This window comes from Tursiops truncatus, chromosome 15, assembly GCF_011762595.2.
Source record: "Tursiops truncatus isolate mTurTru1 chromosome 15, mTurTru1.mat.Y, whole genome shotgun sequence".
Taxonomy (NCBI): domain Eukaryota; kingdom Metazoa; phylum Chordata; class Mammalia; order Artiodactyla; family Delphinidae; genus Tursiops; species Tursiops truncatus.
Window position 1 is genome coordinate 70,422,965 of NC_047048.1, and position 26,432 is coordinate 70,449,396.

The 26,432-nt window shown below is 49.3% G+C and overlaps 1 protein-coding gene across 3 annotated transcripts in view; it reads right to left on the minus strand.

Annotated features, from left to right (window-relative positions):
• JPH2 (junctophilin 2) overlaps positions 1-26,432 on the minus strand; it is a 65,789-nt gene that overhangs the window by 24,613 nt on the left and 14,744 nt on the right. For 2 of the 3 annotated variants that reach the window (XM_073793019.1, XM_073793020.1), the window contains exon 2: positions 16,172-16,961. The exons of the other annotated variant lie outside the window; for it this stretch is intronic. In XM_073793019.1, the coding sequence (XP_073649120.1) occupies positions 16,172-16,961 (790 nt within the window). The remainder of the gene's footprint in view (positions 1-16,171; positions 16,962-26,432) is intronic. 3 annotated transcript variants of the gene reach the window in all.

Here is a 26,432-nt window from a genome sequence, read left to right on the forward strand (position 1 = left end):
TTTAGTGAGTCTTATATTCCATTTTTTTTTAACAGAGAGAGAGCAGAGCAGCAATCAGCCTTGATCTGAGCTTTTAGTAGGCAACCGCACTGGGGATGGTTTAACGATGTTTTGCTTCACTGTATTTTTCTCTTTTTCTTGTGCGTATGTTTTTCTGGTTTTCTTTTGGTATTGTCTGGTTGTGTTTTTGTTTTTTCCGCTAACTTCTCTTTACGTAACCCTGCATTTCTATCTATGGTAATGACCTAAAGACGCTTTATAAAAATAAATTTAGGGAATTCCCTGGTGGTCCAGTGGTTAAGACTCGGCGCTTTCACTGCTGTGGGCCCAGGTTCGATCCCTGGTCGGGGAGCTAAGATCTTGCAAGCCGCGAGGTGCAGCCAATAAATAAATAAATTTAGGCTTAAGAAAGTTAAGGTATTTTTAAATAGTAAGGAAATAATAATCCAGAGGGTACATGGCTGTGGCAGAGCTCGGGAAGGTACATCAGTGACTGGCATTTGGGAAACGCTGCCTTACCCCACGTGGTCACGCATCTGTGCCTTTGCCCATGCTGGTCCCTCTGCCTGCTCTTCCGTGCTGACCGCACTAGGCTCCCCTGGCCTTGGTCCAGGCTGAAGTCATCTCCCAAAGAAGCCGTGGTAACAATGTGCATGTGGCTGGGGTGTGGGAAAGGCCAAGCAAAAAGCCAATTCTGGGTCTCTGTTTTTCCCCAAAACAAGGCAAGGATGGTTCAGTGTCCCAGGACACGGAGACCAACAGAGGGCAGGGACTTGCACAGGATCATTCAGCACGTCGGGGCAGCCTTCTCACCCTCCTACAATGTGGATGGGAAGATAAGAAGGGACAACCACTACAGAGAGACTTTGACCACTAATTGCACTTGGGGGGATTTATTCTACAGATATACTGATCCATGGGTGAAATAATGAACGTACAGCTTTATCTCACATGGCAAAGTTCTGGAAACTACCTAAACAATCATGTGCAACAACAGGGGCCTGATTAAATAAATGATGATTCAGCTATATAATGGAATACTATGTGGGAGTTAAAACGGATAAAGTTCTTTGGGCTTCCCTGGTGGCGCAGTGGTTGAGAGTCCGCCTGCCAATGCAGGGCACGCGGGTTCGTGCCCGGGTCCGGGAGGATCCCGCGTGCCGCGGAGCGGCTGGGCCCGTGAACCATGGCCGCTGAGCCTGTGCATCCGGAGCCTGTGCTCCGCAACGGGAGAGGCCACAACAGTGAGAGGCCTGCGTACCGCAAAAAAAAAAAACAAAAAAAAAACGGATAAAGTTCTTTATTTGGAAAGATCTGGAAAGCTCTCTGATATATACACACAGCAAAGAGAAAAAAGCAAGGTTCAGGTGAATATGTATAATGTGCTACCTTTTGTGGCAGAAAGAGGAAAACAGGAATCTCTGCATTTGCTTACATTAGGTGGGACCATGCGAAATTGCTGTTTTGTAGGTCAAACATTAAGTTTCACCTTAATATAAGCATAAAGTAACTCTGGAAGGAAAAGAAAAAACTGCAGGTAACAGTTGACCAGGGGTGGAGGTGGCAACCAGAGGGGAACAGGGAAAGAAGATAAACTTTACATTTTTGTCTAACCGTGAGGACCTTTTAAAAATGTAAAGGAAGGACTAATGAGGGCTGCTGGTCTCTATTTCCACCCCAGCTGGGGTGCCCAGGGAAAAACTATCTATGCCTGGGCCCTACAGGCGTGGGGGGCTGCCCGGGTGAACCTCTGACCAATTCTCACCGGAAGGACCCACCTGTGGCATTTCTGACCCTACCTGGTGGGTCAGAGCTCAGAGGACCCTGTCCTTGGCCAGGCTTATGGCAAGCTACCTCAAGTCCTGTGGGGTTATGGGGTTGGCAGTGGGCTGCCGTGACCTTGGGGTAATACCCCCTTCCCAGATAGGGTTGCGCGGAGCCGGGGCTGATGGGACGAGCCCATGGGCAGTAATGCGATAGCCCTCACGAGGGATATGCTTGGCCAAAGGTGGCTTTAGAGACGGATCCTCACTGCAGCCCCTCCCTCCTCTCTGTGGTCCCACTCTACACCCCTCTGGAGACAAGAGGAGACAGGCTCTCCCTGGGGTGACTGCTGGGACAATGGAAACACCTAGGGGACCCGGCAGAGAGCTCCCACCGTCTGCGGTCTCTGGTTCCTCATTCATCAACACCGGAAGGAATCACTGAAGCAAGAGGAAGCATAGTTATAATAATAAAAATGACAACTGCCACTACTGAGTGATGGCTGTGTGCCAGGCACTGTGGCTAGTACTTGACGGGACTATCTCATCTTACCCTCACAACACCCTCACCAGTAAGTACTCTATTAATTTCCACCATATTCCACAGTTGGGGAAACTGAGGCTCAGGGAAGTGACCTGTTGAAAGAAACAGTGTTATATGACCCTAAAACCCATGCTCTCGATCACTAAGTGATGTCTGTGCCTCTGTTTCTCCACCTGGAAAATGGAGAAAGTGATGAGATTTGAAAACAGGGGCTGAGGAAAGGGGCTGGAGACGTTTAGGCCAGTGAAGACTCTCAGAGGCACTAAGATCACAATCTTTACATCTCCGCAGGGACGTCCAGGGCAGGCATTGCTAACCGCTCACGAAATATCCATTCTCTCCTTCTTTCCTCCTAACAGAAGCCTACTCTTGTTCAGGGAAGGCCATGTGACCCACTCTGGAGAAGATGAACGTCGCCGGGTGGGCTTCCTTCCCCATCAAGAGAAGCTGTCGCATTCCGACCTCTGCCCTGGATGTGGAGGTGAAGCTAGGGGCGCTGTGACCACCTTTGAGGACAAGGACAGAAACTACATTCTAAGCAGAGCAGGAGGGGGGCGTCCCCCGGGGCATCTTGGAGCTGCCACGTCAGCCTGGCACTGCCTCTCTGATCTTCTTCTGTGAGAAGATATAAGCCTAGTGCTTAAGACAGGTTCTGTGACCTGCAGCTGAACACGTTTCTAACCCACAGAGTCCCCGAGGGCAGAACTGGGACCAACGAATCAAGAGACAGAGCAGCAGAGCATTCTCCTAGTTTGAGCAAATCTAAAAGCCAAAGCTGTCCAGAGTTGGCCTGGACCGGCTCAAGAGGTGGTGAGTTTCTTACGCCTGGAGACACAGAAGCAGTGACCGAAGGGCCGTTCGGCAAGGATGATGGGGAAGGCATTCTGACCTTGGCCGGCGCTGAACCAGATGGCCTTGCGTACTTTTATCATACCCACTTTGAGAGGTGAGGAAAGGACCCCAGGATGTGTGCCCAGTTATGTATGGCAAGGTTGATGCCCTACAGTGACCCGCAAGGCCCCAGTGAGGCAGGGTTTACAACACTTTCAACAAGGAGGGAAACGGTCTACCTCTGTGCCGTCCGACACGGTAGCCATGGGGCCCTTGCCATGTGGCTACTGTGACTGAAAAAGAGCACTTTTAATTTATTTAATTTCAATTCATTTCCATTTAAATTGCCACATGTGTCGGGACTTCCCTGGTGGCGCAGTGGGTAAGACTCCGTGCTCCCAATGCAGGGGGCCTGGGTTCGATCCCTGGTCAGGGAACTAGATCCCACATGCATGCTGCAACTAAGAGTTCGTGTGCCACAACTAAGAAGCTGGTGAGCCGCAACTAAGTTACCTGCCTGCTGCAACTAAGACCCAGCGCAACCAAATAAATAAGTATTAAAAAAATAATAATAATAAAAAAATAAATTGCCATATGTAGCTAGTGGCTCCCACATTGGCAGCGACCTGTCCCCTTCCCACCTCTGCACTCTCTCCGGCCTCTTATACTACCGTCTTATCTCAGTCCACGTCAGCCACGCTGGTCTCCTTGCTGCTTCTAGAACATTCCAGGCACATGCCAACCTTGGAGATTTTTCCTGACTCTGCCCTCTACTGGGCTGCTCTTCCCCCAGGTACCCGGTTGGCTAACTGATTCAACTCCTTCATGTCACATATTTAGAAAGGCAACCTGCCCCCTCCCATGTGCTCTAAAATTTATTTATTATGTCTGCTGTGCTGTCTCCCCAGATAGAATGTAAACTCCACGCAGGCCAGGATCTTGAAGTTTTCCTCCCTAAGTGCCTAGAACACTCCCTGGCACACAGTAGGTGCTCAGTACATATTTGCTGAATGTGATTGAAAGCTTAACTGAGTCAAACGGAGGGTGCCTCCCCTTACGAGATGTTGGAGACCTAACATCAGTCATTCAGCGATGCTTCCTGAGCCCCACATACGTGCTGGGTGCCGTGCTGGGTGCCGCCACCTGGCAGTGAACACAGCCGACAGGGTTGCCATCCTCTGGGAGTATACAAAGTAGTCGGGAAGACAGAATGAGCAGGGACAATTGTCGGGGTGGCAGGTGAGGCCAGGGCACACAGGAAACATATAACCGGGAGCCCAGACTAGGAAAGAGCTCAGAGCTTCCCTGAGGAAGAAACATTTGAGCGGGGTGAGGCCTGATAAACGAGGTGCTAGCAAGATCAAGAGTAAGGGAAAAGCATTTTAGGCACATGGAATAGCACGTGCAAAGGACCATGGGCAGGAAAGAGAACGGCCCTTTGGAGGAACTGAGGCTGGAGGTGAGTGATGGGGAGACTGGCGTGAGATGGGGCTGTTGTGGTAAGCTTGAGCCAGACAGGAAGGGTCTTGGGGGCCAAGGCAGGGGAATCTGAAATTTCTCCTAAGGGCAGACACCCCTGCTGCCCACATCACAGCCCCTCAGTCTACCCCCACTTTCAACCATTGCTTTGCAGGACAGTTCCACGTACAGGAAGATGCCCTGGTACTGCCAGGGTCCCACCCAAGCTTCCCGAGTTCTACCCAGAGCCTGCTCTCAATGCTGCAAGAGGCCCCTTCACCCCGACCCCAAGTGCAAGCACACCCGGAAGGGCAGTGGATTTATGCCCCTGGGGGAAATCTTCAGTGAACAGGGGACTGGAGCCAGTGGCTAATGCTTTGCCCACCTACCACCCCCGCCCCTGCCCCATCCTCCAGGTTCACAATCTCGGGTGTGTTCTGTACCGAGGTCCCAGCCCAGCCCAGTCCCTGTGGCTGCCGCGATGCCTCGATAACACACACTTATATTGGCTTTTCCTTCTTCCCTGCCTCACTCTACCCGTCCACTTCCTCTCACCTCCTCCTTCCTGGAGTCACTTCCCAAATCAACTTCCTGCACCCAAACCCTTGTCTCAGGCTCTGCTTTCAGGGGAAACCAAACTGAAGACGCCACGAAGGTTTTGCTTACTAGAGTGGCGTGGTCACGCTGAACATTTTAAAATCTCACTCCAGCTGTTGCATGGAGAGTTTAGGGCAGAAAGAGCTGATAAGGGGCCCTCACAGTGGGGCAGTGTGAGGCGCTGGTGGCCAGCTCTGGGCTGCAGAGAAGAGGCTGGAGATTCTAGGGGATCCTTGGTTGCCCCTCAAGCCCAGACGCTCGGCAGCAAGGCGGGGTGATGTAGAGGCTTGGCCCCCGCCAACCTGTCAGCGAGAACCAGCCTCGCCAATTTCCATCCCGCAATCCCCACCTGGCTCCAGAGACCGGTTACAAAGGCGCTATTTTTAGAGAGCTGGGTGTTTACTTGAAGGATTTAAAGACTGGGCTTTATTTTTAACTCCTCTCCCAATGGCAGGGACTCACTGATGTGGACTTAGGAAGTCAAGTGGAAGTTGGACTGGGCTGTGGAAACCCAGAGGAGGGAAACAGCCTGCAGTTGGGGAAGGACGAAGCTTGGAGGAAATGCCTGCTGTCCTCTCCGAGTTCCACCCGCCTGACCCTCCGGGTAAGAAGAATGATGATAAAACTGGCCTCTCCTTACCGAGCACCGAGACCACATAAAATCCTCTACACACATCATCTCATTTAGTCCTCATCACGACAGTGAGCCAGGCTGTTACTGTCCCCATTCTACAGACGAGGAAGGTGAGGCTCAGGAAGGACCAAGGACACGAGGCTGGCAAGAAACAGCGGGATTCGAACTTCAATTTCTCCACCTCCCCATGCTTTCAACCACTCTGCCATACAAAAGGATGGCCAGGCACCAAGGTCAAGGCACAGAATATCAGACTGGCAGGATAGTAACCTAAAATGTTGGAGCTCAAAGACTTTCTCTTCCAGCAGTGGTTAAGGGCGTAGAGTCCAGATCAGAGAATTTGAAGCCCTGCTGTGTCAGTTACTCGGGGACTTTGGGCTAGTTTCCTCATCTGTCAAATGGGTTAATATAATAGGTAGCACCTCCCTCATGAGGACTAAATGAGATGATGCATATAAAGGGAATCGGCACAGAGCCCGGTACCCAGCAGTGAGAACAGGGCCCTGACCTGTGCCCGGCCCCCCAAGTGCTTGATCCTCTCATATGCCCAAGACTGGACCTCTCATGATCCCCATCTTAGAGATGAAGAAATGGAGGGACAGGAAGTTTGTGGGGAAGTCACTTGCCTGCAAGGCTAGCAAGTGTCCAGGACCAGAACGCAGGCAGCCTGACCCTGAGTCTGAGGCCTCAAGTGCTTACCCTATGGTCCCCACCATTATTCTCACTGTTACCGTTATCCCAACACCCTGTGTCCAGGCCCTTCTGGTGATGACCCCTGAGTCCCTGGCACTGCTGGGGCTCAGCTCAGGTGCCACGGTCAGGGCCAAGCACTGGCTTCACATGGTCAGACCTTCCGCTGGGACATGGGGAAACCCTGGCATTGGAGGAAAGGGGAATGTTTCTCGCAAAGGTGCAGGCTGTTTGCCTGTCTGTTCTCTGACTGCTGTTTAGGCTGAAATATCAAGCTGGAAAGGTTCCAGAGTCAGACTGAAAGCACAGTTTACAGGGCTGGGGCTGGGGGAGACAAAATGCTCCTTTCTACCTCCCAGAGGCCTGTCCTCTTCCTGGATGACCTATTAAATGTGACCCCGAAACCAACTGAGGTTTCAGAAGAGCCTCCCACACTCTGCCCCCTGGCCATGCTCCTCTCTCTGGGTCGCTGTCCCTTTCTAGGCCTCAGTTTCTCCATCTGTAAAATGAGCACATTGGGCCATGTCCTTTGACCGGCTTTTTCTGAGGACTGATAGGAGTGATGCTGTCTTTTCTCTGCTTCTCCCCTCTCCAAGCTTGGAAGGCCTGCCTCCCCCAAAAACACTGCCTCACAGTTTGAATATCTCCCGCTGCCAGGGACCCAGGCAAGATCTTCCCTCTCCATAGACCACTCGGCTCAGAGTCACAGCCTTAGAGTCACAGCTGCCTCATGTATATCATGAGAATCCAGCTCTGACAACTCAGGAAATTCCATTCATCCCAGTCTTCGGTCTCTGGGAGCAAAGGGATTTTGTCCATCTGGCAGTTCTTGAAGGACAGATGTGATGGGCGGCAGGAATCCGCGGCTGGGGGCCTTCCCAACATTTTGAGGCCACCCCCTGAGAGTTTAATCCCCCCGGTGGAACCGCATATTCAAGAACCTCTGGAGGTGAGCCAGAAACAGAACAAGGGAAAACTTTTGCCCCTGTGGGCCTGGGCAGTGGACGGTGATCACTGGGTTCACGGAACACCTGACTGTCCTCAAACAATTTGGCAAAGATGCAAAAGAAAGATAATCATGGTGTTGGTGATGGTGTGAGGAAAACCGCCCTCACACAACTGTACATTGTTGATGGGGGTTATGAATTTGGTACAGCCCTTTCGGAGATTAACTGGGGTTCTGCTAATAATTAAAATGCACGTTCTTTTTGACTCAGCAATTCCGCTTCTAGGAATTTAATCCATAAAAGTATATCTGTGCAAGCAGGGACAGGCAGAGACGTGGGGACACCGCAGCAGGCTAATGACTTGACACGCCTTGCAACGATTATTCTTAAATTTCTATTTAAAAAAATATGGAGGGGCAGTGGGACCTTTGACAGGGGTGATTTGGAGTTTTGCTTGTTTGTGTTAATCCACTCAAGAGTACCAGAGACCTTGTCAGGGGAGAACACAGAATTTACATTTTGACCGTGAACGTCAAGAGTCAGTCCCTTGCCAAGACCTGGGCTAACGGCATTATATTTCCAATGCATTCTGCTGATGCTCAAATATCCCTGATAGGATAAGGTACCTGGCTGAGCCATCCCTTTAACCAGCTTCACGAGCAAGAATATGGGCCAAGGATGTTCACTGCAGCCTCGTTTGTAATTGTAAAAACATGAGATGGTTTCAGTCTCCATCAAGAGAGATCTGGCTAAATAAATCATGGTACATCCGAACTGTGGAATATAATGCAGTCGTTAAAAAGATTAAGGCAGTACGTGCATAAGATGAAAAGATCTCAAAACATGTTAAGTTTAAAAGCAAGCTGAAAGGCTTCCCTGGTGGCACAGTGGTTGAGAGTCCACCTGCTGATGCAGGGGACACGGGTTCGTGCCCCGGTTCGGGAAGATCCCACATGCCGCGGAGCGGCTGGGCCCGCGAGCCATGGCCGCTAAGCCTGCACGTCCGGAGCCTGTGCTCTGCAACGGGAGAGGCCACAACAGTGAGAGGCCCCCGTAGCGCAAAAAAAAAAAAAAAGAAAAGAAAAGAGAAAAACACAAACCAGAATAGGTAAATGGAAGGATGCTATAAGTGAACTGTTAACAATGGTTACTTCAGAGGTGCAACAGAGGTAGAAGTAGAAAAAGGGTTTTATTGCTTTTTATCTTCTATTATTCTGAATTTCCTTAAATTTTAGCAAGTATGTTTTTCTGAACAATGTAAAAAAAGAAAAAGAAAAAAAAGAGGAAAGAGAGGAGTTCACTGTATCTCAAGTGGCAGAAACTGTCCTGGATAAGATCAGACTCTGGGGCCAGAATTATAGTTCTATCACTTACTAGCTATGTGACTTGGAGCATGTTTTAACAACCTCTGTGTGCCACAGTTAGAATTAGATGAGTGAATTTAGCTAAGCATTTAGAACAATGCCTGCTGCATAGTAAGTTCGAAACTCCTTAACCTGGCATTCAAAGCCATCCTCACCTGGTGCTAGGCTGCCTTCCCGGGCTCATCTCTAATCTCTTTCCCCACCCACACCAGCCCTGCCAATGACTCATGGCTTCCAAAACAAACCACACACATTCCTACCTTTGTGGCTTTACCTGGAATGACCTTTCTCTCCCTCGTCTCCATCTGCAAACTCCTAAGCAGAGTCACCTATCACCTGCAGGGAATCTCCCAGACCACCTCTGGGGCAGTTAGTAACTCTTTGCTCACTTGTCCCTCTAATCCACCACTGACTGTGTCAAATCCCATTCTGTCTTGGCCACTAGGCTGTGAGTCCCCAGAGGATGCTGGCCATGCGGATCCACTGGGTGACCAATGCCCCAGCACAAGCCTGGCCCAGGGTAAGTGCTAATCAATGTCTGTGAAAGAAATCCAGCCAAAGGTCAGATCACAGTTAAGACCGTTCTAGAACCAGGTCTCCTGGCTCTGGGGTCTCAACTCCCAGTTCTGCCATTACTCAGAGGAATGACCTTGTTTGAGATACTTAACCTGTCTGTGCCTCAGTTTCCTCATCTGTAAAATGGGAATAATAGTACCTTCCTCATAGGGTTGTTCTGAGGATTAAGTGAGTTAATATATGTAAGGTACTTAGAATCCTTCTGGCTCCTAGAAACAAGGACTACCTGGATTGTTGTTAAATAAAAATTAAACAGGCTCGAACATGGGCAGTTACCTAGACCTACCTTGGCCTAGCCTAGGGCCAGACCCTCTTCCCCAGGATGGTCTGCACACCCTGTAGGTGCTGGAAATGGGCAGATGTGAAGCCACAGCCTGAAATAGCATCAGACCATTCTTCTTGTTGGTCAAGGACAAACCTCAGTCAGGTGCCTACAGGTCTCTCAGACCTGTCCATCTCTTGTCAATGTCTCTTTTTAGCAAAAAGAAAGCAGTCTTCAGGATTAGGATCTTTGGAATTAATAGTTTGACCTTAGACTTGAATAACATCATTCTGCTTTCAGAACTTCCCGTGCTATGGGTCTCTCACTTTCAACAGGGAGTCGAAAGTCTTTCTTTTCAATAATTGTACATATTTTGAAGTAAGTTGATTTAAAGATAGAGATTAAATTGGAAAGCAGAGGTGATACATGGATATAGCAAAAATTGGGACTCTGGCATGCACAAGATGCAAGTTTGGGAAACAGTTGTAGGGACTGTGAGAGAAGACAGAGGCTTCCCTTGGGGTGATATCATTCTCAGGCAGACTCAGATCAGTACAAAATGATTCATCATAACCGGATTCATTGTAACAGCGTATATCTCCTTGCATGCCTTCAAAGCAAAATCCATTTACATGGGCTATCTCTTTTACTCTCTGCAACAGTACTTTGAAAGAGAATTAACATAATTCCCATTTGACTGAAAGGGAAAGTGAGACACAGGAAGGTGAGGTAACTTGCTTAAGGTCACACAGCTTGTAAGTAGCTGAACCCAGATTCAAACCTGGGTCAGTTCAATGCCATAACCCAAGCTCTTAGCTACTTACCCGAGAAATTCACCTCCCGGCAACTCACAAAGCCAACTCTAACCCTGCATTCAACTTGGGAATTTCCAGGGTCAATCTGGGTGTGTGTCTGTGTGTGGGGGGGTAGTTTGAAATGGGGGTGGGGAGGTGTTGGAGCAGAGGACAGACCAATTCAGGGGGCCCTGTTTTCAGGGCCACACTGATGCCACCCTGGTCAAAAACCTGAGATGTTCCAAGCCTCACACCCTGGGGCAGCTGAGATCTCCTGCAGGCCAGCCCCTGCCTCTGCTGCAGGGGCACAATGACAACAATAACAACAAGAATCCTAGACAATGACAAGAGAAGCTAACATTCATTGAGTCCTGCTTCCAGCCCTGTGCTGAGTGCTGCATATGCAGTCTCTGATTTAACCCTTGTGAAAACGTTTTGAGGTAGATACCATTATTCTCCTTTTAGACATGAAAGAATTAAAGTCTGGAGAGAAGATGAAATTGAGCCAGCAAGAGGCAGAGCCGGAGCCCCACTCTGAACCACTCCCTGTGCTCCTTCCAGAAGGGAGCCATTTATCAGGGTGTTGTCATGACAACCAGAAAAGTTTAGCCACCTCCCCAAATATCCCAGCTTCCCTCCACAGCCCAGTATCCACGACCTTAAGAGGCATTACAAAAAGAGTTCGTAGTCACAAAATCAGGAACCATGAAGCTAGCTCCCCCCTTGATCACTCAGTGACTATGGGTATCTCTTTGTCTTTTTCTGTACCTCAGTTTCCCCATCTGGTCAGTGAAGGAGTTGGACTATCTCCTTAGGGCCCTGAATGGGTCTAGAGCAACACTGTCCGAGAAAAATATAACGTGAGACACACATGTAATTTTTTTTACTTTTCTAGTAGCCACATTCAAAAAATTTAAAAGAAATAAGTGAAATTAATTACAATGATACATTTTCTCTAACCCACTATATCTATTTATTATTACTATTATTATTATTTGTGGTACGCGGGACCCTCACTGTTGTGGCCTCTCCCGTTGCGGAGCACAGGCTCCAGATGCACAGGCTCAGCGGCCATGGCTCACGGGCCCAGCCGCTCCGCAGCATGTGGGATCTTCCCGGACTGGGGCACGAACCCATGTCCCCTGCATCGGCAGGCGGACTCTCAACCACTGCGCCACCAGGGAAGCCCATAACCCACTATATCTAAAATATAACCATTTCAACCTGTAATCAATATAAAAAATTATTACTAGGTTACTTTACATTCTTTTCTTACTAAGTCTTTTTTTTTTTTTTTTGGCTGTGTTGGGTCTTTGTTGCTGCGCACGGGCTTTCTCTAGTTGCGGCAAGTGGGGACTGCTCTTCATTCAAGCCTGCCGGTGTGCAGGCTCCTCTTGTTGCAGAGCACGGGCTCTAGGCATGCTGGCTTCAGTAGTTGTGGCGCACGGGCTTAGCTGCTCTGCGGCATGTGGGATCTTCCTGGACCAGGGCTCGAACCCTTGTCCCCTGTATTGGCAGGCAGATTCTTAACCACCGCACCACCAGGGAAGCCCCTCTTACTAAGTCTTTGAAAGCCAGTGTGTATTTCACATTTGCAGCACATTTCAATTCACATGAGCCACATTTCAAGAGCTCGACACACACGTACGCCTAGTGGCTACCATATTGGACAGCACAGATCTAGAATCATTTTCAATCCATCGCCCACTTTAGAGGATGAGACTTCTCAGCTTTCCCCTCCTCCCTGGGAAAGCTGTCCTGATCCTAGACTTTGAGCTGATAGCTTCCATGTAAGCCCAGGACAGGGAGCCTGAGGCCACAATAGACAGAAACCCTAGGCCTGCCTGGGCCTGAAGGCTGCTGGGAAGGCTTTCTGTTCTCTGCAGCCCGAATACTCACCAAAGCCCCCAGGAGAAAGACAACCCTGCTTTTCCTCCTAACCCCAAGATGACCTTAATTGGAAATTCAATCTGAGTTTAAAACCGAGTAAGGCAGCTGCCCCCCACATGCCACCAGCCCCGCGGGCATCCAGGATGAGGAATCCAAATCTCCCCTACACTCCCCTCCCAGTGGCACCACGCGGAGGAAGCTGGTACCACCTTCTCACTCCAGAGACTCAGTGCCCAGCTGTGGGCCTGGCAGCCTTCTTGGAGGCAGCTCAACACCTTCATGTTCAAGGGCACAGCCTTGGCAGGAAGGACCGGGAAAGCAAAGGGGCAGAGAGGGTCAAGAGTTTGCCTCCAGCAGGGGAGAGCTTGGGGGAATCCCTCCTTCTCTCCAAGCTTCCACTTCCTCACTTTTAAAAGCGAACATGTTAAATGATGGCAATGACTGCTTTTATTGCTGGCTGCTCTGTGCCAGGCATTTTACAGGCATTAGCTCATCTACTCCCCCAAAAACCCCTAGGAAGAAAGAAGATCCAGGGTTCAGAGTGGTGAGGCAACTTGGGCAAGGTCACATAGCAATTCAGTAGAAGAGTCAGAATGCTAACTCTTGGTCTTCCAAATCAAGAGCTTCAGCTCTTACGTAATCTAAGCTCTGCTGTGTCCCAGGGTGGCCCCAGACAGTCCTGGCTTACACCTGTCGTAACTATATACACTTGGCATAATAATTTTAAATGTTCCATTTGGAAGAAGAGACAAATCTTCCGTACAGAAGGATTCCAAATAATGTATGTGGATGCTTCCCCCTCCAAAAGGTAGAGCTTAATTCCAGACCCTTCTCCGTCCTGAATGTGGGCTGAACTTGATGTCTGTGTTCCAAAGATTAAATTAGGGAAAGGGGAAAATGGTGACTTTATAGTAGAAGAAGCTGGCAGACACCACCTTAAAGTCTGGAGTTTAGGTAACAGTGAGGTATGAATGTTGGCTTTGATGAATGTATTACTGTAATGAAAGAAGTTAACATTAGAGGAATCTGGGCGGAGAGTATATGGGAACTCTCTGTACTATCTTTGCAACTTTTCTGTAAATCTAAAATCAGTACAACATAAAAGTGTTATTTTTTAAAAGTGCCCCCTTTTACTCATAAAAGTGTCCAAGTTTGGACAATAAATTATAGGATCGCCTGGTCACAAGCCTGGCTCTGCCCCTAACCAAGAAGTCTTAAGAAAATTACCCACACCTCCTTTCTGCCTTAATGATACTACCTACGCATACGTTCATGACAATTTAAAGTTTACAACGTTTAGAGTGGGAAAATGTGCTGGTTAAAGTTTTGAAATCAGAAAGCCAGGGGCTGAAGCCCTGGTTCTCTCACTCGCTTGTCAGGTGGGCTAAATCATATTGTCTTCCTTCTCTGAGCCTCAGTTTCCACATCTGTAGAATGAATTCATCGAAGGACGACAATGACTAGTAATATTGATGAAGTCCTTGCTAGGTGGCCAGCACTGTAGTAGACAATGGGATCTGCTACCCAGTCTCCCCTTCAGAACCAAGGATTTCTTTCTCCCCTCCCCCTGCCCCCAACCCAGCTGCTCAGACTGCTGCCCGCTGTCAGTCCTGTCCAGGGATTGCCCTTGGCTGAGAAGAGCCATCCAGCCCCAGGTCACGCCCCTTTCTGGACGTTAGCCTGCATCCAGTGCAGAGGGTGTAAAGATCCAGCTCCCTCACTTCAACTTGGGATAACTTTGAAGGTCATCTGCACTGCAGGCTGCCCCTTGCGGTCGGCTGATGCGTTGTGGAGACTGCACGGCAGCCCGGCATCTCCCTCCGCCCAATCCTGCCGCCTTCCCTTCGCCACAGGTGTTGATCCTGAGAGCGCTCCTGTATAAACTTCCTGCACGCTAATCTCCATCTCAAAGTTGGCTTCCAAGGGAACTCATGCCATGACAGGGCTGTGAACCACTGGACTTGCGCTATGTTTCTTAACTCTCAGACCAGCCCCATTTTTATAAATGAGACAACTGAGGTTGACTTAGCCGAGAACATACAACTAAGCAATGGCGGCACCACAGATGGGGAAACGGAAGTTCAGACGGGCAAACTGATTTGCCCAGGTCTGAGCTAAAAGATGGTAGGGCCAAGATTTGGCCCTCGGTCTGCTTAATCCTGAAGACCGCAGTGCGAAAGCCTCCAGCCCGCTTCATTCTGAGCCGCCAGCAGGATGGCTACAGGCACTGGGACAGGCTAGTACCTGTCACCACTGTCCCGCTGCCCCCTCTGCTGTCCCCGCAGCTCAGCCACATTTGCAAAATGGGAATAATAATAGTACCTACCCCCTCACGATCTTGTAAAGATTAAATGAGTTAATGTATGTGAAGACCTCAGAATGGTGACTGGCTCATAGGAAGCTCCTTATAAGTATTAGGTTAAAAGAAAATCACATAAACAGCATAAAGTTGCAGCTGTGAGATGTTCTAAGAAGACATCCACGCAGCTGAGTGAGAGGTGGCCTGTGACGGGGGGTTGGGCCTCATTAGCTCTCTATGGGGGTCAAGCTTGACCTGAGCTCTGAAGGAGGAATAGACACTAAGGGGGCAGCAAGAGAAAGGAAGAGCAGTCCAGGCAAAGGAACCAGGAGGAAAAAAAGCCTTCTGACAGGAAGAACCAGAGAAGGATGATAAAAGGCCAGTGTGACTGGTACAGAGAAAAAAATCCAGGTCCAAGGAGAGGGTGGTAGAAAAGGAGGCTGGATAGGAGGGGAGGAACCACCTACGACCTGGCCACTAGCTACCTGGGTGATTTGGGACAAGTCCCCTTATCTCTCAATGCCTCATTTAGCTCATCTGTAAAATGGAAATAAAAATAGTACCAATATTATAAAACTGTTAAGGAGACTGAATGAGTCAATACCTGTAACCACTTAAAATAGTGCCATGCACACAGTAGGTGTTATAAATCTTTGAAGGCAACATTGGAACTTTTTCTGAAGTACAATAAAAAGACATAGAGGGGCTTGAATGTGGATGAAAGGGTAGGTACTGAATGGATGGAGGGCGGATGGATGCAGGGCTGGCGGATGGGTGGGTGGAGGTGGTTTAGTGAATGGAAGGTGGATGGATTGTGGGATCTAAGTATGGTTGGGTGATGAAGGCGGTTGGATGGATGCATAATGGGTGGAGAGTTGGATGGCTGGCTAGGTGGGTGGGAGTGGATGTTGTTTCGGTGAATGGAAACATGACTGGGTAATGGGGTGATTGGATAAATGGAGGTAACTGGGTGAATGAAGGTGGCTGGGTGAATGGATGTATGGTTGAATAGGATGGCTGGTGGTTCGGTGGATGGGAGAAGTTGAGTGAAAGTGGGTGCTGGGGATGAGGGGATGGACGGGTGGTTGAATGGGTGCCTGGGTGGTTGGATGAATGGCTGGTGGCTGGATGGGTGACTGGGTGGTTGAATGAGTAAGCAGGAAGTTAAGGGGCTGGGTGGATAGGTGGGTAGAGAGATGGTTGTTCACGTTGATATTATAATGGTTGGGTGAATGTAAGGTTTAAAAGTGAAGGTAGGGGTTGGGTGGATGGGTGGATGGGAGTCACTGAGTGTGTGGATGGATGGATGGATGATGGATGGATGTCTGGACAATAGATGAACAGGTGACATGAGATCCCGAAGCACCTCCAATGAACCCTCTATATAGAGTCCTCTATACAGAGTCATGGAGGAGCCCCTGATGGAGAAAGAAGCCGAAACAGGGCCTCCCAGGTTGCCCTGGCTCAGGATTTCTTCCCCAAGCGGGGCACAACCCATCTGCGCCCGCCCCCGGGGTCCTACCTGGAGGCGGCGATCTCGGCCTTCTGGCGCGCGATGGCGGCGGCGCGCTGGGCGCCCTCCACGCTGTGCTCCACCTTCTGGCGGACCTTGCTGCTCTTGAGCGGCAGCACGCGGCGCTTGGTGCCCTTGACCAGCACGTTGTGGCGGTACTTGCCCTCCTCGCGATGGCCGTCAGGCAGCGTGGTGCAGCCGTAGCCGTGGCGCAGGTTGTCCAGCCACTCGCCCTCGTAGCGGAGGCCGCTGGAGCGCTCGCTCACGCCGAAGCCCGAGCGCTTGTCGTTCTTCCACTCGCCCATGTAGGTCTCTGTGGTGGTGGCGTCGATGTCGGCCTCGAAGGGCGCGGCCTCGTCGGCGCCCTCGGCGCCCTCGCCCAGGCTGGCGGTGGACGCGGCGTCGCTGGCGCCCGAGCTGAGGTCGCTCTTGAGGAAACTGACGCGGCTGCGCTGGCTGCCCAGGGACGCGCGCGACTCGGCGCGGCGCATCTTCCCCAGCAGCGCGCCCCGTTGGAACAGGCCGCCGCCCTTGGCCGCCCGCGCCGCCGCCTCGGCGTTGGCCAGGAGGCTGAGCGCGAAGCCACCGCGCGGGATGGCGGGCGCGGGCAGCGTGGGACCGTCGGTGGCCGGCGAGGCGGGCGAGTCCGGGGCCACCGTGCCGTTGCTGTGCTCGCTGCGCAGGGACGAGAGCGACGTGCGCAGCGGCGAGCGCACCACCACGGCCATCCCGTAGGGCACGCTCTGGCGCACGCCGTAGCCATGGCGCATGCCGTTGGTGAACTGGCCTTGGTACGTCCCTGCGGGCGAGGAGAGGGCGGTCAGTGGGGCGGCCGGACGGGGCCCCCGGGGGCGCCGGGGCGGGGGCGGGCCAGGCCCTTGCGGGGCAGGGAGGGTGGAGTGACCGAAGCCTGTGAGGCTCCGAGTGTGTGAGGTTGCGTGAATGAGTGTGGGAGAACAAACGCATGCAAGCCAGAAGCCTGCATAGTGGTGTGAATGTTTCCGTCGGTGAGAACGTGGCAAGGCCACGAGCGTGCAAGATGGAGTGAGGTGGTGTGATGCCGGGTGTCGGTGTGTGAAGTTGTGCGGGAAGGCGGGGCCCCGGGAGTGCGTGCCAGGACACAAGCAGACAGGCCGGAAGGAGTTTGCATGACCGATGTGAGTATTTCTGTTGGTGGGAATGCGCCAGGATCTTTACTGTGCGAAATCGGGTGAGGTTGAGTGAGTCCGTCTTAAGTGTGAGGTTGTGTGAGCAGATGAGGCTCTGTGAGTGTGCACAGATTTGGAATCACACAGAGCAAATGAATGTGCCAGAGCACGAGTGGTACAACAGTGAGTTTGTGCGGTAGCGTGAATATCGCATTTGTGTGAGTGTAGAAGCTTGAGTGTGCAAGGCAGTGTGTGCACAGAGGGTGACCGAGATCACGTGAGCATGGGACGTATATAAGGTTATGAGAGCATTTGAGGTCTTAAGTATGCAGGAAAGGCAAAGTTGAGTGAGGGTGCAAGACTACTAGAGGATCAAAGAGTGCAAACTTGTGAGCAGGCAAGGCTCTGTCGGTATGTGAGGTTGAATGCGTGTGCATGGTTATCCTAGTGTGCAAGGTGACGTGAAAGTCCAAGGTCATGAATGGATAAGACGGTGAGTTTGCATAGCGGTGTGAATGTTGCAGGGCACAGGCAAGTGTGTATTTGTGCAAGGCCATGGGTAGAGGAGACTGTTAGGAACGTGCCTATTGGTGTCCTTTGTCTCTGTGAGCTCATGAGTGTATGATGCAGTGTGTACACACTGGAGTGCGTGCCCGGTGGAGGTGACATTATGGGTATGTGTGAGGTCTGAGTACACAAGGCCATCTGAGTGTTAAAGCACAAAGTAATCTGAGACACTCGAGGCTGAGTGTGTGAAGTTGTGCGCGTTAATGAAACTGAGACCGTGTAAGACGACGTGTACGCAAGATGGCGTGTACAGGAAGCTGGTAACAAGAAGGCCTTGCATGTCCATGAGTATGAATACCTGATCTCCTGGGAAATAGAATCTGTGCATGTGGCCACGACGTGAATAGAGAGGCAGCACAGAGTAATGGTTAGGAGCACAGACTGCGGAGTCAGGCTGCTGGGTCCGAACCCTGCCTCTGCCCTTGCTAGCTGTGTAACCTTGGGCAAGTGACTTAACCTCTCTGAGGCTCAGCTTTCTCACCCGTCAAACAGGTAACCATTGCCTCTTACCTCGTAGGGTTGTTGGAGGTTTAAATGAGTTAATATTGCTGAAGAACTAAGAAAGAAGAGATACGTGTGATGTGATTTTACAAAGTTATGCTAGCGTGTGAGGTCACCTGAGTTGTATGAACAAGCTGATACAAAGGTGACAAAATATCGTCGTATTCCACCCCCATCCTAACAGGCTGTGCTCCCCGGGGCTCCGTCCAAAACCTCCTCCCCACTGTCCCTGGGTGACTGCATCATCTGGTGTTTTTATAACTGCCATCTGTGTCCTGCAGATTCTCCTGAATATATCCCCAACTTCTTCCCCTCTGCAGCTCCACATGTTGCCTTGGAGATGGATGCCCCCAGATGTTACACAGCATCTCCAACTCAACACCTCCCTCACCCCCACACACAGCTGTTCTACCTTCTTGGTCTCTCCGCAGCAGCACCACTGAAAGCCATCTCTCTGCCTTCGTCTTTGTGCCTTTTGTATGTAGAACAGGGCCTGACACATCATGTTCACTGAAGGGAGGGGGGAAATTCAGAGCCGCTGTTTTAAACACAAGCTGATGTGCTGCCCTGGTTAACCAAAAGAACCAAATGGCTTAACAAATACCCAGGATGGCTGGTAAGGGACTCTTAAGGTCAACCTGACAGGCATGTTCCCATTCGGACCTTTGCACTGGCTGTTCCCTCTGCCAGGAACTCTTTTCCTACCTATATCCTTCAAGTGTTTGCTCACTGAGGACTACCTGACCACCCTATTTAAAACTACAGTCTGCCTGTGTCCCCACAAGCACCAAGATATCCGTGATCTACTTTTTCTTTTTTTTCTATAGCATTTATCACCTTCTGACATACCATATGACTTATTTATTTATATTTATTGCTTTATTGCTTTTCCTCCCCTGCTAGAATGGAAGCCTTGTGGGTGCAGGGATCTCTCCTGTTTTCTGTTCTGATGTATCCCCAGCATCTGGGACAGTGCCTGGCACATAGAGGTGCTCCAGAAATATTTGCTGATTGATTGGCTTGAACCTGTCCAGAGACGCCATCTCACTGTGTGACCTTGGGTGACTCTCTTCCTTTCTTACAGGCTCAGTTGCCCCATCAGTCAATGACGTGTTGGTGATGAGGCTCTAAGGTTTGGCCTCACTTTGAGATGCTGGGCTTCTAGGAATCGGGGCACTGTGACTCTGGAGGCAAAGGACAGTGAGTCCCCATGACTCCACGCGGCCCGGCCCCTCCCAGCACAGACTGCTCCAGCTCAGGGTCCCACGCCTACCCAGCCCCAGCCCTTTGTGTGTGAAGAGACCTCATCAAGGATCACGTACAGTGCGGGGGGTTCACTTACACCTCCCAGCAACCCTGTGAGGTGGGTCTCATGCAGATGCTTATTTACAGGAGAGGAAGTTGGTGATCTGAGAAGTTACTAGACTTGACCAAGGAAGCAGGATCAAAACCCAAGTCTATCTGATGCCCAAAACTCATGCTCTGAGCCCAAAGCTCTCAATCCTGGCTGCATGTGAGAAGCTAAAGATAAAATACAGATCCCCGGGCCTTGCCACCTGAAATTCTGCTTTAATTTGTTGGGGAGGGTGTCTGGTGCTTCTGGCCCCTCAGTACGGCAGGCAGGAACAGCCAGGGGTGAGAGGACAGCAGGGCTCACCTCCCTTCAATGACGAGCCACGAAAAAACAACGATCAGAGAATATCAACTGTAACAGGGCCAAAGAGAAATGGAGAGAGACAGAGAGAGATGAGAGCGTTGGGCATGACCTCGCAAAGGAAGATGCAAATATGGTCTCCATTTCTTAGGTGGATTGATGTTCAGAGAGGTTATGTGACTTGCCCAAAGTCACACAGTGAGGAAGAAGCAGAACTGGGATTTGAACTGAGGTCTGACTCAAGGGGGGAAGTGGGATTATGTGGCAAGTGTAGAGAATAAAGAAATGAGAGTGTGGTACAAAGGATGAAAATGTGAGGAGACAGATAGAAAACTATTATGCTCCATTTTCCAAGTTCATCCACATGGGGCCACATTGTGTGGGAAGCAGGGGGACAGAAAGAAACACAGAGAGAGACAAACTGGTTTCCAACACCATCTAAGCTGGGGAACCTTGACCAAGCTACTTCTTCTGATTCTCAATTTCCTTACCTGGAAAGTAGAAAAATAATACCTGTTTTCCGGCTTCTTTGGGAGGCAACAAAAGATGGAAACAACCCAAATGTCCATTAACTGGAAAATGGATAAACAAACTGCGCTCAACCACACGATGGAATACTAGTCCGCAATAAAAAGTAGCATGTTACTGAAACACACACCAACATGGGTGGATCTCAAAAACATGCCAAGGGAATGAAGCCGGAGACAAATCATATGATTCCAATGACATGAAAGCCTGGAAGAAACTAAACTATGGTGATAGAAAGCAGATCCGCTGCACAGATCCACTGTGCAGGGGCACAAGGGAACTTGCTGAGTTGATGCAAATGTTCTGTATCTTGACTATGCTGGTGGTTACACAGGTGTAGACGTTTGTCAAGACTGTGCACCTCGGGGGTGGGGGTGGGGGGGGGTGTGATGAATTGGGCGATTGGAATTGACATGTATACACTGATGTGTATAAAATTGATGACTAATAAGAACCTGCTGTATAAAAAAATAAATAAAATAAAATTCAAAAAAAAAGACTGTGCACTTAAAATGTGTTTTATTGCATGGAAATTATCCCTCAATAAAGTTGATTTGATAAATGAATAATTTGTAAATAAATTTTTAAGGAAAAAAAAAACCCTACCCAGTACAGTGTCCTGCAAATATCCATCAGGAAATCCTGTCCACTCCACTTTCCAAGTGAATCTAGAATCTCGCCACGTCTCACCACCCCCATTGCTGCTAGATGGTAGCCCGAGCCACCATTATCTCCCTAACGCACCTATCAGAGGGGATTCTGTTCAAATATAATAAGCCAGATCACGACACTGCTCTGCTCCTTCTTACTCAGAAAAAAAGTTGAAGTCCTTAGTGACCCACAAGGCCCTACCTGATCTCATCCCCATCACTCCTCCATCCTTACCGCCTCCCATTCTCCCCTTTCCCTCACTTCACTCTAGCCACAGAGGCGGCCTTGCTGTTCTTCCCACACACTAGCCATGGTCCTGCCTCAGGGCCTTTGCATTTGCTGTTTGCTCTGCCTAGAATGTTCTTCCTCCAGATATCTGCATGGCTCACTCCCTCACCATCTTCAAGCCTTTACTCAAATGTCATCTCCCTGAAGACTCCCTCACCACCCTATTTAAAATTATAACCCCCACCCAAGGTTTTTTTCTTTTTATCTCCCTTCGTTGCTTTCTTTTTTCCTTCATAGCGTATCTAATATTACATATATTTTGCTTTTTCTTTTGTTTATTAACCATCTCTCCTACTGGAATGTAAGTTCCACAAAGGCAGGGATTCCATTCTTTTTTGCTCACTGTTGTATCCTTAGTACCTAGAACAGTGTCAAATAGGTACTCAATAAATATTTGCTGAATGAGTGAGTGAGTGAATAGCATGCACTTTCCAACTATTTTCTTTTCTTTCTGCTCTATCCGTCTGAAAACAGGTCTGCGAAATGACCAGAGAGATATTTAATAGTTCCTATAAGGCTCACCGAAGATGACACAGCTAATAAGTGCACAGAGTCAAAACTCACACCCATGTCTGGCTGTGCTCCTTCCAGAAGTCTCAGAAGAAAGAAGAAAAAAATATAGAAATCAAAGGGGGAAGTGAGTGAGAAAAGAGCAGAGAAGATGGTAAACCAGAGGAAAGAAGGAAGACATCTAATCTCGAGATTGGACAAGTTTGTGAAATTAAACCAACCAGTCTACCTTTGGCTTAAATTTGGCATGAGATGGGCTGACGTGGCCACTTTAAGCCCAGGAAAAACTGAGATTGCAACAGGAGAAGGGCTCTTGGCCTCCAGTTGGGGAGGAAATGGCCAGGCTATATTAGGAAACTTACGAGCAAGTGGCAAGAGGCACAAACACCCAGGGGAGGCTGGGAGTGATGGGGCCCTGGGAAGGGAGAAGAGCCAAGTGCTGGAGCCATCCCCTGCCTGACTCTCTAAGGCAGGACAGTTCTCTCTGGGGACAGGAAGAATGCATCCAAAGAGGGAGAGGAGGACCCACCCACAGCCATCTGGCTGAGAGGAGCCTCTATGTAAGGAAGCGCTTCCTAATACCCTTGGGGATGATCCCCTCACTGGGACTTGTAGACATTACAGGGCTTCCCACTGCCCGCAGGGTAAGGACCAAGATTCTCAGCAGCCTACAAAGCCCGGAGTGGGCTGCCCCTTCCCACCTTTCCTGACTCTTTTTGAACGGCTCTCCAGTCACACTCGCCTTCCTACCTCAGGGCCTTTGCACATGCTTCCCTTCTTTTTCTTGGTGTGCTCTTCTCTCTCCTGCCCTGGCCAGCTTCTAGTGATATTTCAAGATTCAGCTTAAACCTGACTACATCGAGGATGATTTCCTGAGCCCTTCCCCCTGAGTACTACCACATGATGTCAGTACTTCTTCTGGGCATTGTGTGTAGTAGCAGCTAACTGATTATTATGATCATTTATTCACCTTAAGCCTTCCCTACCAAACTGTGGCTTCCAAGAGGGAAGGCATCATATCTAGCTTATTTGCTGTGATCTCAGCAACTAGCACAGTTCCCAGGCCTGAGGAAGCCGTGAGTTAACATCTGATGAATCTGGGAGGATTTTCTCCTGAATGACACCCTGCTGTTCTTTCAAGGGCAGGAACTGCATTTTTCTTTCCCCTCATGACTCAGCGCATGGTAAGTGCTCAGTAGGGACTGGCAGTGGCTACCGAGAATACTCACATCTAACTCTGGGAGTTACTGGGATATTTGTAAAAGGCTGGTGAAGTCTGTAACCATGGTAAATGTAGTCCTAATATACAGACCAGGCTCCCAAGTTTAATAAAACCTGAATATCGCCTTCTCCCTGCAATTCCCCTTCAGGTTTAGTATAGAATAACCTGGGTTTTAACCTTAACTCTGACACTGGATAGTTCTACAACATGCATAAGTTATTGAAACCCGGTAAGCCTCAGCTGTCCTATAACATGGAGGTAATGATACCTACTTTATATGGTTTTTCATTCATTCCTTTGAATCAGCGAGTATTTGCAGTGCACCCTGCATTCACTGGGCTAGGTGCTGGCGATGCAGTGTGAATAAATAGATGTGGTCCCTGCCCTCGAGGGGCTTGGAGTCTAGTGCCAGCAATAGACTGGATTTAATCAATCATCAGAAATAAACGTTAAGCAGCCCCAGCAGTGTGGTCCAGAGAGATGACGATCCAGATCTTGGTTGGCAGTGGAGTGGGGAGGGTTGGTTGACCAAAGATTAAGTGAACTCTATGTGAGGCAGCTAGCACATAGCAAGTGCTCAATAAAGGCTAGCTTTTTGGCAGGTCAGAGTCTTTGCTCAGAAAAGCTGGCAAAGGATTAACTGGGATTAACTGGGAAGATGAAGAGGAGCCAGGGAGGACAGAGAGAACTCAGAGGGAGAGAATGAGACCAGCTCTGGTTTTCTGCCTAGGTGTGTGTGCTGGTAAGAGAGCGGGCTGGTGGCCTGGAATGCCCGGCTTTCGCTGGTTTGGGAACACCCCTGAGTCGGGCCTCAGAACTTCTGTCCTTGAGAAGAACATTTGGGGGTCTGCTCATCAGTGAGACCTGCCTCCACACCCTCTAAACACACAGGATGGAGGAGTTTCTGGAAGCCACATCTATAGTTTAAGATCCACTTCCCAGGGCCAGAGATTATGACTTTGTTGATGTGGATACTGGAAAGCATCTCCGATGATTCTAATATGAATTCTGTAAAAGTTTTCCACTGACCTACAGTTAGCCACCATGCTCTGTTCCTCTGTTGTAAAACCTGCTAGCTGATGCCCTTAGCACCCTGATGTGCCTGGCCAGCAGCCTATGACCTAGCAAATCCACGCCTCTGTTCCCACATGTGGAACTGTGTGTTTATTTAAGACTGTTCCTAAACCTGTTTACCTCCATTGTACTCATTATTGAAATTTTGTTATTTATTAATATTTGTTCCCTAAACCAATGGACTATGAGTGTACAGAAGAAGAGTCTTACTTCTCCAAACACAAGCTGAATGTTTTTGGATGTTCACAGGGAGACAGTTCCTTAAAAATCGCTCCCAAATTTGGCATGAATGGGATAACTATAAAAGGTTGGAACAAAATGATAGAAATCTAGATGTTTTCTACACTCGGACTACGTTGCAGTGTCTTTAATTTCTTGCTCCATTTTAAAGAAACCAACAGAAACTGGAAATTATAGATGATACGTTACAGGAATGGAAGACAGACAATGGGAAACTCCACTGCCATCATAAAAAAGGCTTTGCCGGGAATTCCCTGGCGGTCCAGTGGTCAGGAGTCTGTGCTTTCACTGCCTAGGGCCCAGGTTCGATCCCTGGTCGGGGAATTAAGATCCCACAAGCCGCGAAGCACAGTCTCTCTCTCCCCCCCCAAAAAAAGCTTTGCCATCAAAAGATTAGTGAATGAAAAAGACTGAATATCTATACACTCTACGTAAATGTGATATAAATGAAAATAAATGTCGTAAGATATATAAATCATTTTAAAAATCTTTCTCTGATCTTACTAACATTCAGTTAACCAGCTTGCATTTGGTATTGATGACATCAGATAAGAGGGCTTCTGCGGTTTTAAACGTCAGTGTGAATACATTTGCTTTGACAAAGAGAAAGCAAGGGAAGGAAGACACCGAAAGGGTAATCAAAACTAAGTCTAGGAAAATAAGCAAGTAACCACACGCCAGCACCCTGACGTGCGACTTTCCCATAGGGTCTGAATCCAAGTTTTGGATGAGTTTAGTTAGGGCAAAACTGCACTTTTCATTCCTTCTCAGGAAAAGGATGCCTGTGGCCTGAGTCACTGGGGCCTCTATCCACTACCTGGTCTGCAGGAATCTTCCCAACGTGGTGGGTACCGCTCATCCAGTTCTGACCATAAGAGGCCAGACTGGAGGTGTATGGCCTGTGGAACATTTTCCTGGCTGCATAACTTAATCATCCATTAAGGCAGGATCTCCAAAACATGTGTTTCGCGAAACTGGTGTTAATGTATTTTATCATGGAAAAAAAGAAAAACAATTCTGAAGTCAAGACAGTTTGAGGAGGTTAAATGGAATGAGAGTGTTCCTGCCTGTGGGAGTTTGTCAGAACTCCTAAGGTGCCCCTGGGGACCATGAGTCTCCGTGAGGAGATGCTCGTTAATCAGAAGACCCTTCTTGCAGAAGACCTGTCAGGGTTAGTATTCCTTGGAACCCACTTTGGGAAATGACCATAAGGCTCACATCAGTTTAACCTGGTGGGGTCAGGGGAGCAGGTATTATTGTACAGCTACTGTTGGTTGTTGCTTACCCAACAACAATTGTCCTCTTTGCTAATAGAGCCTTAATTTTTGTCCCAGGGTCCAGTATTCCTCCCATGGGACTCAGAGTAAGGTCTCCAATCCAGGGGCAAATCCTGATTGCTCTAAGTCAGGCATTCGGGAATTCCCTGGTGGTCCAGTGGTTAGGATTCGGTGCTTTCACTGCCAGGGCCCGGGTTCAGTCCCTGGTAGGGGAACTGAGATCCTGCAAGCTGCAAGGCACAGCCAAAAAAAAAAAAGGCCAGGCATTCAAGACTATCCACCTTGCCAGTGATTGGATTAGACATGAGCATATGAACATGTGATGAACTCTGGCATTGAGACCTGAGGTAAGTCAGCAAAAGGTGTGGGGCAAGGGAGACAAGAAAGAGTTCTTAGTTCTTCTGAAGAGATACTTGTGGAGAAACATACCCTCTTTTTCTGCTGGATGTTGTCGCATGTGGACATGACTCCTGGAGCTGTGGCAGCCATATTGGGACCATGAGGGGAACTAGCTGAGAACAAAACTGACACTCTGTGGATGGCAGAGCAAAAAGGTAGCAGGAACCTGGGTTATTGCTGATGCTGTTGTGCCTCCAAATTAACCAGTCCT